An 18,566-nucleotide genomic window follows, 5' to 3' on the forward strand; every position below is an offset into this window, starting at 1 on the left:
GGTTTCAACAAGGAGTTAGCTTTTAATTTGAATTCTTTGTTATGGTAAGTTTTCAGCAACACTGCTGTCCCTCACTTAAACTGCACGTGAGTTATGTAAAATGTAAAAGTACAGCAATCAAGAAAACAATTTATATGCAAAGGATTTCAGTGGGATTTTCACGTTCTCAAAAAATCAGCACTAATGTTGTGCTCACTGTCAGCAGATCAGTAGCATCTGACAGCAAACACATTAAAGCAAGCCACCAGTCATGTTCAATATAGATGGACTTTATAATGTGACAAGCTTTACTCATAGTGCTCAGCTGGTGGTTATGCCTTGCTGCTGCCTGCTACATGTACAGGCTGTCAAAGTAGATGTGTCCCTCCACTATCTACGTTCCTCCTGTTCTATAAAAACAACAACTTGGCATCTGTGTATCCAAAATCTAAATGATGACTGGGCTTTGTTCTGTGAAGCCCTTGAGGTTTATTCCACTCCCTACTGAATCCTGCAATACTGCTTGGGTTCACTAGGCAGCACCCTCAGGAGCAGAGCTTATTCTGCCAAACATGTGAATAACCATTTAAACAAGAAATGATCCCCTAGCTGCTAAGTGTCTAACAGAAGAGGATTTTTTTTAAGCACTTTATTGGTCAGTATTTTCTGAGCCAAGTGAATTTTATTGACTTTACAGCATTCAACACCCTTTGGCCTTAGACCCTCGCCTATGATGAAAAAATCCGACCCAAAAAACCTACAAACTAGTGTAATAATCTGCCTTCTAAGACAGAACAGACTGAAGGCTCTTTCGGAAATTACTCTCTGCATATATATGCTTATAAACTGAACTGATCAACAGTTCTTTAAAATGACTGACTCAATTAGTTTGAATTCTAATGGTTAAATTAAAATTAATAGCAAAGGGTAAATTAACGGTTTAACGGTTTCTGTAATTTTTGAAGCGTCAAATATGGAACAAAACTGCTTGGAAGAAGTCAGTGATGACAAATATTATTATGCCATTGCGATCTTAAAATACTAAGTTTTAGGATATTTTAAGGTCACGTCCGATCAAAATGAGAGGTTCTATCAACAAAAACGTAAAACTCAAGATATGTTTAAAGGTTTTGTACATCTGTCACATGTCAGCCAGGAAGTCTTGCAACTGACACCTAGAAAGAGAGTTTTTTTCCCCCTGAAGGAGTGTGTGTGTGTGTGTGTGTGTGTGTGTGTGTGTGTGCGCGTGCGTGTGTGTGGGTGAGTGTTTAAGTGTGTGTGTGTGCGTGTGTGTGTGTGTGTGTGTGAAAGAGAGACAGCTAGACACACATCTGTCGTTGCAATTAACCTGACCTTGGCTTCCCCTTTTGAACACAAACACACACAGGAACACACACACAGACACACACACACAGCACACACACACACACACACACACACACACACACACACACACACACACACACACACACTATCGGTGTCTAAATCAGAGCTGTCATCCTGTCAACGTCTCCTCTCCCCTCCCCTCCCACCCCGCCTGTCAGTCAAAAACTGTTTTCCTCTTTTCACCTCTCTCCTCCTTCTTGACTCTTGTCTTGTCTCCTACCTCCGTCTTTCCAGTCTTGTCCTCTCTTCTCCTCTTCTCTAACCTCCACTGTACGCCATCCACAGCCACTCTCTTAAGTGTGTTTTTGGTAAATATTTGTCTTTGCCTTTACACGATTACCCCACTACCGCATGCTGATACAACAATGACCCCATTTTTGCCGTTAACTTCTGGTATTCCAGCAACTCTGGACCAGATTAATGCCAGATTTCAAGGATATTTATCAAACTCAACTATCAGATCATGAAAATAACAGAAGCCAATAAAATAAGTGAAATTAATTTTGCATTCTGCTGGATTAACTTATTATTGTGCAATTAATGAGCATCAGTTTTGTGCTTGAAGTTGGCTGAGACAAATCATGTGATACTATTGAAAGCTCCAGAAAGGCTGCTAATGGACCGTGTGGTGAAATATTTTGTCAACTAATGTTCCCAAGGTCAAGAATGAATTTATAATCTCAATTTTTAAACCAACATGGATGAGGAGTCCTAAAGTGCTCAGATAAAATTGAGATGTGAACACTCCATCTGCTGAGGAAGATCATGTGTTACAATTGAAAGCTCCAGAACAGCTAATAGTTGACTGGTGGTGACATTGTTTTGTCTTTTTCACTAACTTATATTCTTTCTCAATCTCAATCCTATAGACTAAAGACCTAAACACACAGGAAACTGGCACAGAAAAGTTAATTTGTACATTCCCACAAAATAAGCTTTGTGACATAAAGCATACTGGCACGGATACACTAACCTGAGGGGAACATGTTAATGCAATTCAATCACAAAAGCTCAGTGTTAGTTAGCATGTAACTAACAAATTTCCCCCTGGGGATCAGTGAAGTATTTCTGATTCTTAGACTAGGGAGCTTGGATGCTAAGTTAACAGACTTTATTCAAGAAACACATTTGTACCACCTACTCCTGTCTCATGTCTGCCTCTTTTGTGGATGAATTTATACTCCAGCAGAGCAAGGTTATGTAAAAGTGAATGGTGCAGCACAGCAACAGTAAAAGGCCTTGATAGCTGTTTTTTGGCTGACCAGCTGTCCATTTCCTCAAAAAGGTCAACACTCTCAAGATGATTTAATATTAATCAAAGGCAAAAATCTATGTGTCAAAGTGCAAACAGTCTTACTTCATCTCAGCAAGATGTTTGCTAATTGCAATGATTCTGTTCCAAAAAAAAAAAATTTCTGCTCTGACATTTCTCTGGTTAAAATGCTTTTATAACAGCGCCATAGGAGTAAGCACACATGTACATATAGCTGACCTTCAGTGGGAATGGAGGAATTCCATGGGGGGAAAGGAAAAGACAGCCACCATGGCTGAACAGATCTGCTTAAATTAATATGATGTTTAAGACATCTTCTCGGGAATACAAATAGAAATATTATTTAATTCAAATGGACACTTTATGGTAATGTTTATATGTAAAACCCAGGTAAAGAGACACCCTGATTGGTAGACAGGGTTAGGGCTACCTTTCAGGGCACATTTCAGACTTAAGAGCAGTTAACTCGGAATGGCTTGTCCAACGGGAGACAAAAGCAGTGTCCCAAAATGGGAAAAGGGTATTTTCTGGGTAAGCGGTTTATGTTAGGACAGAAGTGGTTATAGTTTGTGACCTAAAGAACTGTATATATGTGTATGTATGTGTGTGTACATGTGTAATATTGCCTACATTCTGATAGGTCCATGTGGAGGCGGAGCACTGACTGGCAACGCCCATACAAGAGCACTTCTCACAGCCACGTCGATTGTCACCTTGAAGATTATAGAAGCCCAGTTTACAGCGGTCGCAATTTTCTCCCTCCACGTTTTCCTGCAGGAGAGAAAGACAGAAAGAGAGATGGAGAAGAAAGATGCAGCAAAGTTTATGGGTTGCCCTCAAACTGACGTTATGAGCACAAGGCATGTTATTGCAGTGTTAATGTGGTGGAGATAATGATGACAGGGCTAGAAAGGTTGGCGCAAAGTACTTCTACTAGTCATTATTTGTGCCAATGCATGTGTGCGAGTGTGTGTACCTTGCACACGCACGGTGTTATACATGGGTCATCGTTGGTGCTTCCTTCAACAGTGCAGTTACAGCGCTGGCAGGACGGGTAGCCCATATAACCGACAGCACACCTGGAGACAAATGTGTTTAATAATGATAACAAAGATGAAGGTGGCCAGTATTACAGAGGCCTTCCTCTCACCAGAAGGTCACAGGGCAATTCTAATAACAACTACTGCGTCCACCCTGGTCAAACTGTCTTTGAATCAGACGCTGAACCTTCAGCAAACAGCTGGCCTTGCACCAAAGGTGGCGTACACGTATGTGCAATCTCAGAGGAAATGTACTGTATACAAGAAACAATTAACAGAGAAAAAGAGCTGAAGTAAGTCTATTAAGAGCGTTTTAAGGAGTGATTTTAAAAGACTCTGCTGCCCTGATCTGGGGGCAGGTCATTAAAAAGTTTGGAGGAAGAGTTGCACCAGCTTTAAGATTAGATTAGATTACATTAAACCTGAATGATACCCACAGGGAGGTTGAGTCGTTGCAGTGGGAAAGAGGATAATACAACAAGCAATTACAGCAATAAGAGATTAAAGATTTAAGATGAAGCACCTTGTTGACAGATTTACAGGTCAGACAGAAAACTTTTCTTGTTGTTTGTGATTCTTTCGATTTATAGGTTGTGATTTTAACCTGAAATTTGGAATGACAAGAATTTTCTTGATGTTATCAAAGAAATCATATCACAAGAATAAAAGAAACAGCATGTCTCGCTTTTATACCATGGCCATTTATTCAGGGACTTATTTACAGAGTATAAAAGGAACAAAACCAGGTGTGTGTGTGTGATAATAAAAATCATCAAAGATCTTAATGGGAAGTTTCTGGCAATTTCTATACACTAATTGGAACAGACAACAGCTGAAAGGTTCTGCTCACCTGTCACAATGTGTCTCTGTCTCTTAATGTGTGTATGTGTGCGTATGTGTGTGTCTCTCACCTGTCACATTGCAGACCCCCAAAACCCTCCTTACACCGGCATGACCCGGCTGGCTGGCCTGTCAGTCAAACACACACAAAGACACACACACACACACACACACACACACACACACACACACACACGCATTTTAAAAAACAACAGTGTGAGTAAAACAGAAAGGGTATGTCTTTGAAGTGGCTGCACCTAAAATAGCTCCTCTTTCTAGACATAAAAACAGTAAAATTACAAAGAGGAGTAAAATTATCTCTAATATAAATAGTTGTTCTGTTGTGTCAAAGACAGTTTTTAATAACAGAAGCTTCTGTGCATGCAGCTGAACTTGACTAACCCCAACCTCATAGGAAATCCAGGAGGACTGAATCAATGAAATGTTGGCGTTTCTGAAGAACCACTTTAAAATGAATTAAAATGTGAAATGTATGTTGGCATTCAAAATTCTGTATGTGTCTACTGAGGGTCTGAAATGATTCATATTTCAAGACATGTTCAGTATCCAGGAAGAATAAGACTGATTGACGGAAAGATTTAACAAAGTATATTTTCATACTGGGCGTAGCCTGGCTTGAATCTGAGACACAGGATTGGTCGATGGAACCATGTGAGTCACATGAGCATGGGATGCAGGGGTTCTCGTCCTCAGCGCTCACCTGTCCAGGTGAAGAAGGCAAACATTTTCACACAGAGTTTTCCTTTAGTTAATTACGACAAATTTCACATAAAGCACAGGTGCATGTGTATGAGACGTACCCCAGTAGGTCTGTAGAATCCAGCAACACATGTCTGACAGTTGATTCCAGCTGTGTTGTCACGGCACCCAATACAGACTCCACCCCCTCTGTTTTGACCATAAATGTCCAAGCTGAGTGACAGGTCTGCTACTGTTTGATTAAAGTAGCACTCTTCTGCCTTACCATGGCAGTTGCACTCTGAAAACACACAGACACACACACACACACACACACACACACACACACACACACAAAAAAGTTGTAGTACTGAAATTTGATAGGATTGTTGAGTCTTGCCACCGTCTCTATACTGAGCATGAAGCAAAGAGGACTGGTTTTTTAATCCATTTACTTCTTTCACATAGGAGTTTAGAGAAACATGAAATCCAGTTTTGAAGACAGTACCCTAAAGGTTTACACACTGACGATGAGCAGCGTGTTATCTCCAGGGTCCAGAGAGAAAAAGTGGGGTTTCCATTTCACTTAGCTTGTACTCACCATTCTCTACATCTAAAATGTACAAATGTGAGGAAAGCAAGACAATGAAAAACAATGCAGGATGGCTGGTTTGAGTTGAAGGCTTATGAGATGCCAAAATACTGGTTTGTAATACTATTCACTACAATGTTACAGTATGATCACAACAATTGCTGGCTAAACAGTGCTTTATAAGGTTATCTACCAGAAATGTGTGCTTGTACATATTTGACTGGCTGGATGATGTTGCGATGAAACTTTCAGCACCGTGGCTGTGCCAACACAATGGCTTCTCAATTTTTCACACAGTGCTGTTGTCTGACTGAGCAGGGGCCCTACCCCTCTTGGACTGGAAGACAGAACAAAACCACCTCTCACCTCCTCTGGGTTTCTTTTTGATGTAATGTCTCCAGTAGCTTACATTTGAAATCACACAAACCTTCACAAACAGCAGGGATAGATCCTCCACCCACTGTTACTGTCACGACAACTGTGCAGGAAAACAGTGGATAGGACCTAAATCCAGACAACAGATGCAGAGCGGATGCAGTTCAGTGATTTAATGATCGGAGAGTTACCTGTTTTTGACCTTGGTTTACGTTTTTGGACTTTTTGGGAGATTTTCTACCTGACCGCTTGGATTTGTTTGTCTGTGTTGGACCACCTTACCAGTTTTGGCCCTTACCTGGCCTCACTATTCAGTAAGTCTTCTTCTGTGATGGAAAAACTCAGGATAAACCACTAATACGCAAATAAGATACAAGTAAAACACAAACCAAATTCTCAAGGATACCTCCTGTTTGGGGATATTTAGCACAAACCCACACCCATAAGAGCTACAAGAGTCCCAGATATGGCCATGACTTACGCAGCTACATATGAGGATCCAAGGATTGATTCAAAACAAACTCTAAACCTACCTACGCTATCCTATGTCACGTTGAATGATAGCCAGAGTCACACACAACAAATAAAGGAAATAGTCAGTCTGTTAGATTGTTCTTAACCTTGGTATTTCATAACAAAGTAGAACTTCACATCTTCTGCATTTTTGGTCTACATTTGGGTCCTTATCCACAGTATTCCTGTTCCCCTGCACATCAATTGTGACAGTAATGCCACAAGGCGTATGGCAGTGTATTTTATTACTAGAAAATGTCAGGGCCCTTCCCCATGTCTGGTCTCAGGGTTGGTACTGCTGACCTGTAAAGCTGTGTGGTGCTACTGTGCTACCCCCTTTGGCTGCTTTTTAGGATACTCTGATCCTGCCCTGAATGTGTCACGGTTGCTTCCTTTACTATTGTGCCAGTCAGGACATTTAACAACTTGTCACCTTGGTCTTGTGGTGTCAGTGTCAAGGCAGAAGAAGCAGTTATTGGGCCACTAAGACTACAGAGCCTGTTAGAAGGGACAGCCTGTGTAAAATAAAATGACAGACAAATTACATGTTGTAACCCTAGTTTTATGATGACAGGTGGAAGCCTCTAACCCCATCACTTTTCCACTACATAGTTGATGAAGGTTAATGGCATCAAGGGTGATGTTTGATGGATTCATACAGTCTTATAAAGACTGATCCTGATTGGCTAGCAAGGATATAAATTTCAATGCACTGCTTCACTGTTCAATTCTGTAGAGCTTGTGTTCATATAGGCTGTAGATATAGTGTAGTAATATTACAGGAATATTACAAATTGTCATGTGGTGTGTGGGTACATATGCTACATTACTATAAATATACAGTGGGTGCCTACAGTAACATGGGTACATGGGAAGAACATTTCCATTCCATTTCCAAAAAGGGTAAATTTGAAAGTGACTGTGGGTTTCTGGGTAAGCAGGAACTGCTGTGTTGTGGATGGACTGCTGTAGGCTTGTGGGTAGTTGTGTGTAATTTAAGTGTATAATCTGTTGTTGGGTTATGTCTTTCTTACTCTCACAGATATGTCGAGTGTTGAAGGTTCCTGCCATCCAAGCCTGCTGGTGGTAACCGGGGCAACAGCGATCACAGCTCTCCCCGCATGTGTTGTGTTCACATTCACAGCTAAACTTCTACACACGTGCACACACACAAAACACACAAAAATACAACAAAAACACATTAACAGGGCAGAAGTTTCACAGAGCTGTCAATTAAACACACATGAGCAACTGTGTTTAAATAAATAGATTTCAAACATTAGGTTAAACATGGTAACAATCTGAGTCATCGTCAAATTTGAATTCCAGTGTAGCTACTTCCTTACTCTCCACAATCTGTCAAGTGCCTGGTGAAGGAAAAATATCTAAATCTCAAAATGTTGGGCCTTGGCTTGACAGTAATTTAGATCCCTCATGCACACAGTTTGGAGGTTGCACTGCATTCTTAACACATCTAACACATCCTTGTTTCCTGGATTACAGGAAAAAGTGCAGGTTAAAAACCAGCTCTTTTTAGCATTGCCCTCTATTTTCAAGAGTCCCTTATCACCAACTAGAAATGTAATTTTTTATATATATACATATACATATATACCCTTTCTGGTTGAAAGTTTTTGGTGTATCCACACCTACCACTGATGTCAGGGTGGTACTGACCACACACTGAGTATACTTATCACTGCAGCAGAGTGTGAACTTTAAAATAATGGAGATAATCAGATGGTGGAAGGCTAGTCATTAAAATGTCAGAAATATATATACACTGAACTGAGATATGCATTTCAAGATGTTGAGCTGGGTGAGAATACATTTACAATATCAGAAACTTGTAAAGTTGTAGATATATTGTCTTCTGTGTGTATCATGTGGCATCAGAACATTATATATATACTTTATTAATCCCCTATTGGAGAAATTCTTCTTTTCTCTTTTATTCTTACACACACACTCCATGCACTTGTGGACATGCAAACAAGGAGAGAGATGGTGGCTCCCATATTGTGGTCTGTGGGATTTGAACTGGCGATCCTCCGGTTCCCAAGCCAAGTCCCTACACACTGAGCTACTGCCGCCCCATTCACATGAATCTGAAAATGGAGGGCTGCAACAGATAATTACCAGTATGCATGACTTATTGAAAGTTTATCAAACAACAATGTATTCACAAGAGAGCCAAATGCAATAAAATAACTTGGTTCACTTTCCAGATTGTCAGACTGTGGGCAAATGGGTTCACTATTACTCTCCCAGGAGAGAAATAAATGCAAAACTGAACACAGTCAAAGTAGAATGTAGCAGGAAATTTGCCAACTTCGAGGTTCAGTAATTCAATTTAGGACTTTCTGTAAATTGGTTGATGTGGAGAGGGTGCCAGATTTAACTGAGAGGAGAGCAGTACAATAGCACAGCGAGAGCCAAGTTTGAGTTTGTTGGCACGAGTGAATTTGCCCCTTTTATCAGAGACACAACGCTACAGCTCTGGCTTCAGGCTGCCTTTGTAAAGAGCATGCATCTGTACAAACGTTCTGTAGACGATCATCAGCAAATCATCTCGCAGGATCACCTTTTCTGCCTTCTGAACGTCTGCCCAGGACTTTACTGCATGGATGGATGAACTTGTATCGAAGTAAAAGAGTCTGATGTCTTGCAAGAACCGAAGGGTAGAGAAAACCTCTACATTACCACAGGTAAATAAAGTAAAATTCAGTTGATAATGTGTCAGTATTGTGTGACAATGTTTAGGCCTGACAGATTATATAGATATAAATATATACCTCTTGAATATGGCCTTCAGAGAAGAGAGGAATAAGAGAGGAGGGAAAAAAAGAGGAAACTGGAGCTTTTTACACATCAGTGACATCACTTATTGTCAATGACATCATCACCAAGGGACCAGACACCAGCGTCACATCTGAGTTAGTCTCCGTGGTTCAGCCTTAGGACATGTAAAGGACACAATACTGTGTGTGTGTGTGTGTGTGTGTGTGCGTGCGTGTGTGTGTGTGTGTGTGTGTGTGTGTGTGTGTGTGTGGTGAGTGAGAGAAAGTAAGATAAGGTGTCTGGTATCAAACACTCCACTGTTTGAAGTGACACGGGAGACAACGTTTCACTGTGTCACCTGTGTCCCCTGCAGACAGGCGCAACCGTGCGCACACACACACACACACACAAAAAGTTTGATATAAGGCGGTGGATAAAAAGCTGGTGCCTGAGGTGCTCTTTGCTCCTGTTCAGCAGTATGCAGAGGCTCCATTACCTCAGTAGTTTTGTTAAGAGGACGGAGAGAAAGTATTTTACCTTTGTAACAGCGTTGAGTGGACAGGCTTTGGCGTGGCCGTAACAGATACACATTCCTCCGACTGATATGTCTTTAATGGAATAGTAGTACTAAGAAGAGAGAGGGAAAGAGGGAAAACACATGATAACGAGTACAACGGCTTTAATGAGCATATTAGCAGTTTAAGAGGCAATATTAGAACAAGACTGTGCTCCCTTATCTCAGGGTTGATTACGCTTGAAAAGAGATGTCCTGACCCAGCGAATGATATCATGATGGGGCACCTAACGCCACACCTGGTGATATGTTCAACAGCAGTACTGGTAAATGGCTGCATTTATATAGTACTAGTTAACATGAATAGTTTACGCTTTACAATTTGCCTCTCATTCATCTACTTTCACACACACACACACACACACACACACACACACACACACACACACACACACACTCAGTCACTCACCTGCTCATCTTCTTCACTCACACATGAAACTGTCCAAAGCAGCAAACTTCAGTCACAAATGCTTTTTACTCAATTTTGGCTGATTTAGTTTAACTTTTACCGGACTCTGTAACATGGCAACATTGCTGAGTCCAACGTGAGGTCAAATATCTGTTCTACACATATTTCTTACATGTTTGCTTTAGTCAACTCTGTCCTACTTGTTCTTTCATCCTCATCTAATCAACCATACCAGATCCAAAAGAAATTGCTCAAAAATGCTTTTTAAGTATTGAGTCAAAAGAAAAAAATAAATGTTTCAATATTTCAGTAGACTGGGGGAAAAAAATACTTTTCAACTAACACAAAAATGTCTCCAATATCATCTAATCAAGGTTGATTTCAGTTTATTGTCACATTACCTGGTGATTTTTGGTTCGATAAGGTACAGCATACTACAGCATAATAGTGTGACTCTATAATTAAAAGTTTTGTTAGCAGTTGATCACATTTAGCTAATCATATGGTTACAATTAGGTAGTTGAATCAAAATTGTGAAGCATTGCCATTTCTGATTGGATATGAATACAAAGAAGACACACTAATGTATTCAATATTAAACCTTGTGAGTTGTATGAAAGACCATTATCACATGAAGAATATACTTAATAAACAATAAATTGTGTGCATGTGTGTGGAGGCTCACCCGTCTCGTCACGATGGGGTCAATATCTTTGGGGTCATGCAGCGTCAGCGTCATGAGGTCGGCATTCAGCGTTCGGATTCGCTGAAACACCAACCGGATGTAACGGGCGGAGGTGAAGTTCAGCAGAGTCGGAGAGGGGTCGTCTGCACTGGGACGGCCGTTGATCAAAGACGTGTGGATCTATAGACAGACAGATAGACAGACCGGTGAATACTGACCTGTAACAGCAGAGTTAAACTAAGACATTGTGCTCAGACAAACATTAAAGCTGCTTTTAGTTTCTCACTGTGGCAGATGGTGGAAGGAATGAGAACTTCAGTGAAGCCAAAGAGACAACAAATGTAAACAGATCGGAAGGAGGAGGAGGAGGATGAGTAACAACAACCTTTTTCAAACAGGAAGTGTTGTTTATGACACATTTGTTCTTAAATGTTTAAAAGACTTCCAGAAGAAAAGACAAAATAGGCTACCAATAGCGTCAATCATGGTGCTGTTGTCAGTGACATTTACTTTGATAATATCAAATATAGTTCAAAAAGATTATTAAATTTAACACCTTTAATTAAAAGAACAAATTTAAAAATGGCTGAGAAGACGGAGAAATATATGGGGGTTATGTGGTTCCAAAAGCAGTTTTTATTACATAGAAGGTGACTGACGATGAAGATTTTAAAGAAAATGCTGTTCAGTGGAGTGCACAAAAGCAGCAACAAAAATATCAGGGAAACGGTAAAAAAAAACCAACCCCAGGGAGTTTAACAGAAAGAACTTATAGCTGTAACAACAACAGATAAAACATGCAGCCTCCTAACACTGCGGACCAGTGAATGGCCTTTTATCTTTTCAGCCTCTCCTAACTGGAACAAACCATACGCTCAGGTAAACATGGGGTGAGCTATACTGACACAAAGCATTTAAAGAATACACAAAAAGAAAAAAGGGCATTACTTTAAGATTCCTCTGTTACTGCAGACAAACACAGTTTACTTTTACTTCAACAGAACATCTTTTAGTGCAGAGAAAGAAAAACGTCATGCATTAACACAGTAGGGCTGACCCCTTTTTAACAGATCCTAATCTTGTGGAACACAAATAAAACTACACAACTTAAAAACTTAACAAATTAACCAAAACACTGGACTGAAATTAAATAAAGAGAAAAAATTGCTGTTGGGAATGAGGAAAGTAGCCTTTTCACAGACACAAAGTGAGCAAAAGAACTTATTGCCAATATCACATTAAATGTAGTTCTATACAGTGAAGTCTTGGACAGTGTTGGGGAAGCTACTTAAACTTGAGCTAGCGAGGCTACAGTTTTCTTACACCACAAACTACTCCCAAAAGCTGCTAACTGCATTGACTCCATTTCACATCAAGTGTTACAAGAGACGTCTTCTGTGGAGTCTGCACTTTTTCCTGCATTTTTGCCCTTGTGAAGCCCAGTATCCCTAGAAATCCAGTCATTGCCAACATCGTGTATAGTGCATTGTAAAGGTTAGAATGATGATTGCTGTCTTGCTACACGCTCAACCACCCTGACCTCCACGTCTTTACTATCTGCCCTACTACATTCAGTTCCCCTTTCCTATCAATACCTTAACCCATGTTTATTTGCCATAACCACAGTCTTTCCTTAACCGTGCTGTTGTTGGAGATTGTATAAAGCATGAATTTGAGAAATGCTGACATGTAACATAAGCTGGGTTTTTGCAGAATCGTCCAATATTGACATTCTTGTCTGGAGCTAGGGTTGTTTGGTGAGTGATATTAATCCCATCCAGAGCAGATACGTGTGTGATCTTTCACCCCTTAGCCCAGTATTTTCTCACATCTTTTTTTGAAAATAGCTACACTACCCAGATGCTCCTGGTAATGAAGTTACTATAAACAAGACTAGACCTTTACATCAGGACGCTTCATACCATGGACACTAGCAGAAATTTTAATTTAATCTACCAAAGAAATTGACATTTTGAAACTGCCTTGTTCTACCATTTGAATAATATAGAAGAAGAATATATTCTGCATCACCAGTAATCAACAAGCAGCCACATAACAAGGCGTGTGAGGTTCTGTCTGCCTGCCTGTCTGTCCATCTGTCTGTCTCACTAATGTGGCCAAAAGCAACATTTGGCATCTGCAAAAAAGTCTTAGAGTGGGCAGACCGTGTGTGTGTGTGTGTGTGTGTGTGTGTGTGTGTGTGTCAAGGGGGAACACTTGATGGGTGCAAGCTGCACACTTGGAAGTAGCGAAGGAGATGGTTGTGTATGTGTGCGTGTGTGATGAGTGGTGGGGTGACATTGTGAATGTGTGTGCGATGCTGTGACACATCGCCTACGACTCATTATGGTTTCACTGTGATCAGACGGCTAGGGAGCTGTCAAACCCCCGCCCCCCACCCCTACCCTCTTCCCCCGCCCCCCACACACACGCACAACACACACACACACACAGTACATACACACATTCAGACACCTCCATCGTTATACTTGCAGCTCTTGACATCTCCCAGCTCGCACCCCCTCTAGCGCTCCCCCGCAGGACACAGACACACATACAGTGCAGACACACAAGAATACACACACCGAAACACACATGCATGAAGGCGTGAGAGAGCGCACACACCGGCACCCATGTAAATGCGTACACACATTCAGACAGGCATCTACAATTAGAGGCCTGTGTGGGAGATGTAGATGTGTGATTAGTTTGTTTTCACTGCATGTGTGTGTTTGTGTTTGTGTGTGTGTGTGTGTGCTCCGCAGTCCTCTTTCTCTTCATTAATGTCAGTTATAGCAGTCTTGCCCCTCTGTTCTAACTGGGTGCAATCACACACACAGCTGATCAAAGCAACATAACACTAAACAAGTGGTGTGTCCACGTGTGCGTCAGTGTGTGTGTGTTTTTAATAAATCTGAATCCAGCAATTAAAATTAACCAAATTAATTAAGTTAACAGCACATTTTGAAAAGAAATATACCCGCTTTTTAGAAAATAAGCTCCAATCTACTTATTCATTTGAAAACCTGCTTGTCGCGTTACATTATTTATCCTGCTCTGGGTGCTGATACCTTAACGAGAGTTTATAGATTGTCCTTTCTTTTCTATTTTATATCACTTTTGTGTTCACTGTATACAGTTTGACCTGGTGTCATGAGTTGAGCTTCTTCTTAATTGATTTTTACACTTTCTGTTATTCAAGTCTGCTGCAGTAGCTTCTCGTTCCAAGCTCAGTTACTGCTTTCCAGTCACTCGGTATATACTGTATAAATCAGTCCACAACATTACTCTCGTCCTCAGATGATCTTATACGCCTTACAGAGTTCCAGCCTCAGCCCTGCCTGCCTGCTTATGATCTCTGCCTGCTTTGGGTTTTTTTCCTGCCTGCCACCTTGTTGGATTTGCTTGGTTTTTCTAGCTGCTTACCTGTTACTGACCCTGTTATTGAATAAAGACCAAATTAAACTGCAGTTTACCTTACTGGCTCTGCCTCCGGGTCTAGCTTTTTGACCCACATTGCAAGAATTACAATTAGATATTACATTTCCGAAAAGTCCCAAGCCTATCACGAGGGTCAAATGCGTGCACAAAACTGTCCTGTACAGCTGCAGAAATGAATCAGTTAATTAATTACATGTCAACTAAAAAATTAATCGCCAACTATTTTGATAATCAAGTAATCATTTTGAGTAATTTTGTAAGACAATACTGTAAGTCAATATGTACTTATTTCAGCTTCTCAAAATAGGAATATTTTCTGTTTCTGTATGGTTTATTTAGTCCTCGATGACAGTAAACAGTAGACAAATATCTTTGGGTTGTGAACTAATAGGGACGTGAGGGCATCACCTTGGGTTTTGGAAAACCGTGATCAACATTTTAACTAAACTCAGTTCAACCCAACCCAACCCAACTGAACCCTACTCACCCCTCTGACCCAAACAAACCCAAGACATCCTGCATCTACCCAGCTCAGCCCAATCAACTCAAGTTTACCTATCCACAAATTTCACCTACTTCACCCTTTACCAAACTTGACTCAACCTATTCCAGCCTGAATCAACCCATCATCAACATCTAAAATCAGCCCAAAACTAAACCCAACCCCACAATAGATGACAGTGGCAGTGTAACAATTGCTATAAGTGTTACCTCTCCGTTCTCCAGAGGGTGAATCTTTGAATAAAAAGATGTGCAGATAACTTCATCATCTCTGGTGTAGGATGGAGGCCCTGTCCGTGGATTAATGTTGAATCTTGTCAGGCACTCGGTTTCCGTGATGGCGTAGTACTGCCAGGGTTCAAAGGTCACACCATCGATTGAACGCTCCAAGATCCAGTTACCTGTGGAAAAATATTGGTGAAGAAAATAATGATTAAAAGCTTCAAACGTGTGATATGGAGAGGAAAAAAAGATCAATAAAAATAATGATGGACATCCAAGACCGTGTTTAGGTCACCCTACTTAAAATACATAGAAAATTGACAGAACATTCAATTCCACATATTTCTTGATAGCTTAAACCAAAACAGTGATATTCCACCTCCTGAATTGATTAAATGTGAAGTGAAGAGAGTCCAGTTAATAGAAAAATCAAATAAGCAAATTAGGTAGCACTCAACATAATACATACAAACTGCTACCAACACTACAAAACACTATGACATCTCGGCCATTGTTGGAAGCATTTTAACGTAATAATAACTTAACATTAAGTGGCCCTTTTCACACATGTGTTTCTTAGCATATGTTTCTTCAGTTTTTGTGGTTTGATGTTGTTTTACTGTGTTGTTATGTGTAGCGATCGACACTCAAAGTTTTGTTGTTCATGCGCATGAACAGATGGACCAGGTCATGCTCGTTGCATGATCGACTTCTTCACTAACGCAGTGCTATTCGTGTTCTCTTGCCAAGAGACAATCAGACTGAAGTTGGAAAGAAAGACATGGCTCTTGTCCAGGTTTGTTAGAAAAAAAATACAAGTGAGATTGAAAAAAAGTCATGAAAAGTTTGGAATTGTTGTTGTACGTAAGATACTGAAGACCAGTATCCACCACCAGCTGCCACCAGTTGGTTGCAGTTGAACATTCTGTTGCTAGTAGCAACCACTACTGGCACAGTTCCATAGCAGTTTAACTGACATTGTTACAGCCGCCATTTTGTCAGATCTGTGAACAATCAAATATTGATAACAAGTATCTCTTATCTACACCTAAATTGGCCATAATATGTAGGTACTTCAAGGTACTGCAGGTACTTTTCAGTTATAGCTATTAGTGATTGTTGATTGTGATTTGGTAATTCAGTTTCCCTGCAATCAGTTTACTGCTAACCAAGCTAGCGACTATGCTAGCAGTCTGAGGCTACTGTGTTTTTAATACAACATTCTACTTAATGTTTGACAGTTTTATTTTATTTTACTCCTAAGGCCTTTACATACTAGGGACGTTTATTTCGTGCAATTAATTCACACATCAATATGCTGTTTTTGTTTTTTTATTTGCTATTGCACTGCAAATAAAGGCATCAACCGATCACATTGTGTAGAACAAACGGCAAATCACAACTCATGGCGGACCTGTGGATTGTTTATGTTTCTCATCACCCTGTATTATATCACAAAGGACACAAACATTAAAAAGACGGGTGATGGAAGCCGTTATATGCTGTGCTCTCTTCAAAGCCCACAAAAACAGTAATTTTACCTTGCAGAACAACAAGAGTTGCAGGTCTACTCCTGCCTGTATTAACAGACTGGTCCGGACTGAAGCCTGAAGACGGAATATGACCACTCAATCTGCGAGCCAGTAGGTGTTGCAATGTGACCTCCCCCCCAAGTCTCTGTAAGCGGCTGCTGTGTGTGTGGATTTAGTTTTTTATTTTAATGTGTCACTTATTCACATAGCTGCCGGTTTGATGCGATATATTCGCACTTTTGTATCATTTATTCATCACGTCATCAAAAAAGACCTTTACTTTTGTGGACTATGTGTGTTTTCTATATTAATTACTCCTTCCTATGGGTACTATGCTTTTCTTTCACTAGTTTTAACATTGTTCCTGGAGTTTTGTTTGTGAATCCCCTTACCTTGACTTACTTAAAGCAACAGTCACATTTACAGACAATAAGTTAGCAGGATTGATGATGTTATGGATGCTGGGTTTTAAACTCAAAAAAACACATCAAGAACGTTCTAGCAAAACTGCAATTTATTAAATGGAATCGTGATCCTTCAAATTACTTTGGATTCTCAATGGGAGGATTATGTGCTCAAAAGGCTGTAATTACTATATTTAACCATTCATAAGATAAAGACTGAAAATAAGTCTGTAGCTGGCACTTTAATCACACAGTCATTGTTTCATTTTATGATCATAGCAGGAATATTAACACTTGAAACAGCGTGTGGCTGCCTGAATACAAATTATGAAGCAGAATGCTTACCTGGGCGAGGTGAGTTGGCTGCCTTTATGATTAAATAGGCGATCTGGAAAACCTGGAAAACACAGAGGGGGAACAGAATGAATGAAAAACACTTAAGACCTGTTATACAGGTGGACACAACTTTGGTTTCAATGCTCACACTTTGCTTTTCCATTGGAATATTTAGTTTACATCATTGACAGTATACACTGATAAGCCATAACATTATTAGCACTGACAGGTGAAGTGAATAACACTGATTATCTCATTATCATGGCACCTGTCAGTGGGTGGGATATATTAGGCAGCAAGTGAACATTTTGTCCTCAAAGTTTATGTGTTAGAGGCAGGAAAAATTTGGCAGCGTGAGGATTTGGACTCTATTGGCTGCAATAAAAAATGACACTACGCACTCTAATGGAGAAATTAGCTGTCTTCTCACTTGATTTATGAGCTCAGTAAACAGTTTCCTAAAGAGTTTATGGTCTCAAATGCTAGTTTCAAGTGTTCTTCCACACAGCATGATGTAAATGTTTAAGATATGGTCCAATTTAGAGTAAAACAGACGATAAACCATGTATGCTTTTAGGCAGTTCTGATCAAATATGAATCAAGATCCTGTTACTGCATTGCCTACTTCTCACCTAAAATGGTTTCAGAAAATAAGTGTACTGTTTAGCTGTAATACGAGATCACGTGTGACCAGCCGAGCCGCCATTGTTTTCTGCTTAAATTAGTTAAAACTGTGCAACCAGTGGCCAAAAACACCAAACTTGAGGCTTCAAAGCACTTCTGCACAAACCAATGGGTGACGTCAGGATAGGTTCACACTTAGTTTACATCTATTCATCATCACCATCATTTAAGTTTTATTAGAAAATCTGGCATAATATGTTAAGTATTGTTATATAGCCAGAAGTGAAGGACTTTTAATGTGTAATGACATTTTCTGCGTTCTCCTCACATTTTTTTTTCGACAATTTTGGTGCTTTTAAA

General features: G+C 40.2%; 1 protein-coding gene across 7 annotated transcripts in view; it reads right to left on the reverse strand.

Annotated features, from left to right (window-relative positions):
* The window catches only part of lama2 (laminin, alpha 2), a 178,427-nt gene that overhangs the window by 112,574 nt on the left and 47,287 nt on the right, over positions 1–18,566 (reverse strand). For all 7 annotated transcript variants that reach the window (XM_051410101.1, XM_051410100.1, XM_051410099.1 and 4 more), the window contains exons 4-13: positions 17,592–17,643; positions 15,299–15,489; positions 11,147–11,326; positions 10,016–10,105; positions 7,732–7,849; positions 5,340–5,518; positions 5,140–5,239; positions 4,590–4,647; positions 3,615–3,717; positions 3,269–3,409 (exon numbers count right to left, since the gene is read on the reverse strand). In XM_051410101.1, coding sequence (XP_051266061.1) covers positions 3,269–3,409; positions 3,615–3,717; positions 4,590–4,647; positions 5,140–5,239; positions 5,340–5,518; positions 7,732–7,849; positions 10,016–10,105; positions 11,147–11,326; positions 15,299–15,489; positions 17,592–17,643 — 1,212 coding nt within the window. The remainder of the gene's footprint in view (positions 1–3,268; positions 3,410–3,614; positions 3,718–4,589; positions 4,648–5,139; positions 5,240–5,339; positions 5,519–7,731; positions 7,850–10,015; positions 10,106–11,146; positions 11,327–15,298; positions 15,490–17,591; positions 17,644–18,566) is intronic.

Source organism: Dicentrarchus labrax, unplaced genomic scaffold, assembly GCF_905237075.1.
Source record: "Dicentrarchus labrax unplaced genomic scaffold, dlabrax2021, whole genome shotgun sequence".
NCBI lineage: Eukaryota > Metazoa > Chordata > Actinopteri > Moronidae > Dicentrarchus > Dicentrarchus labrax.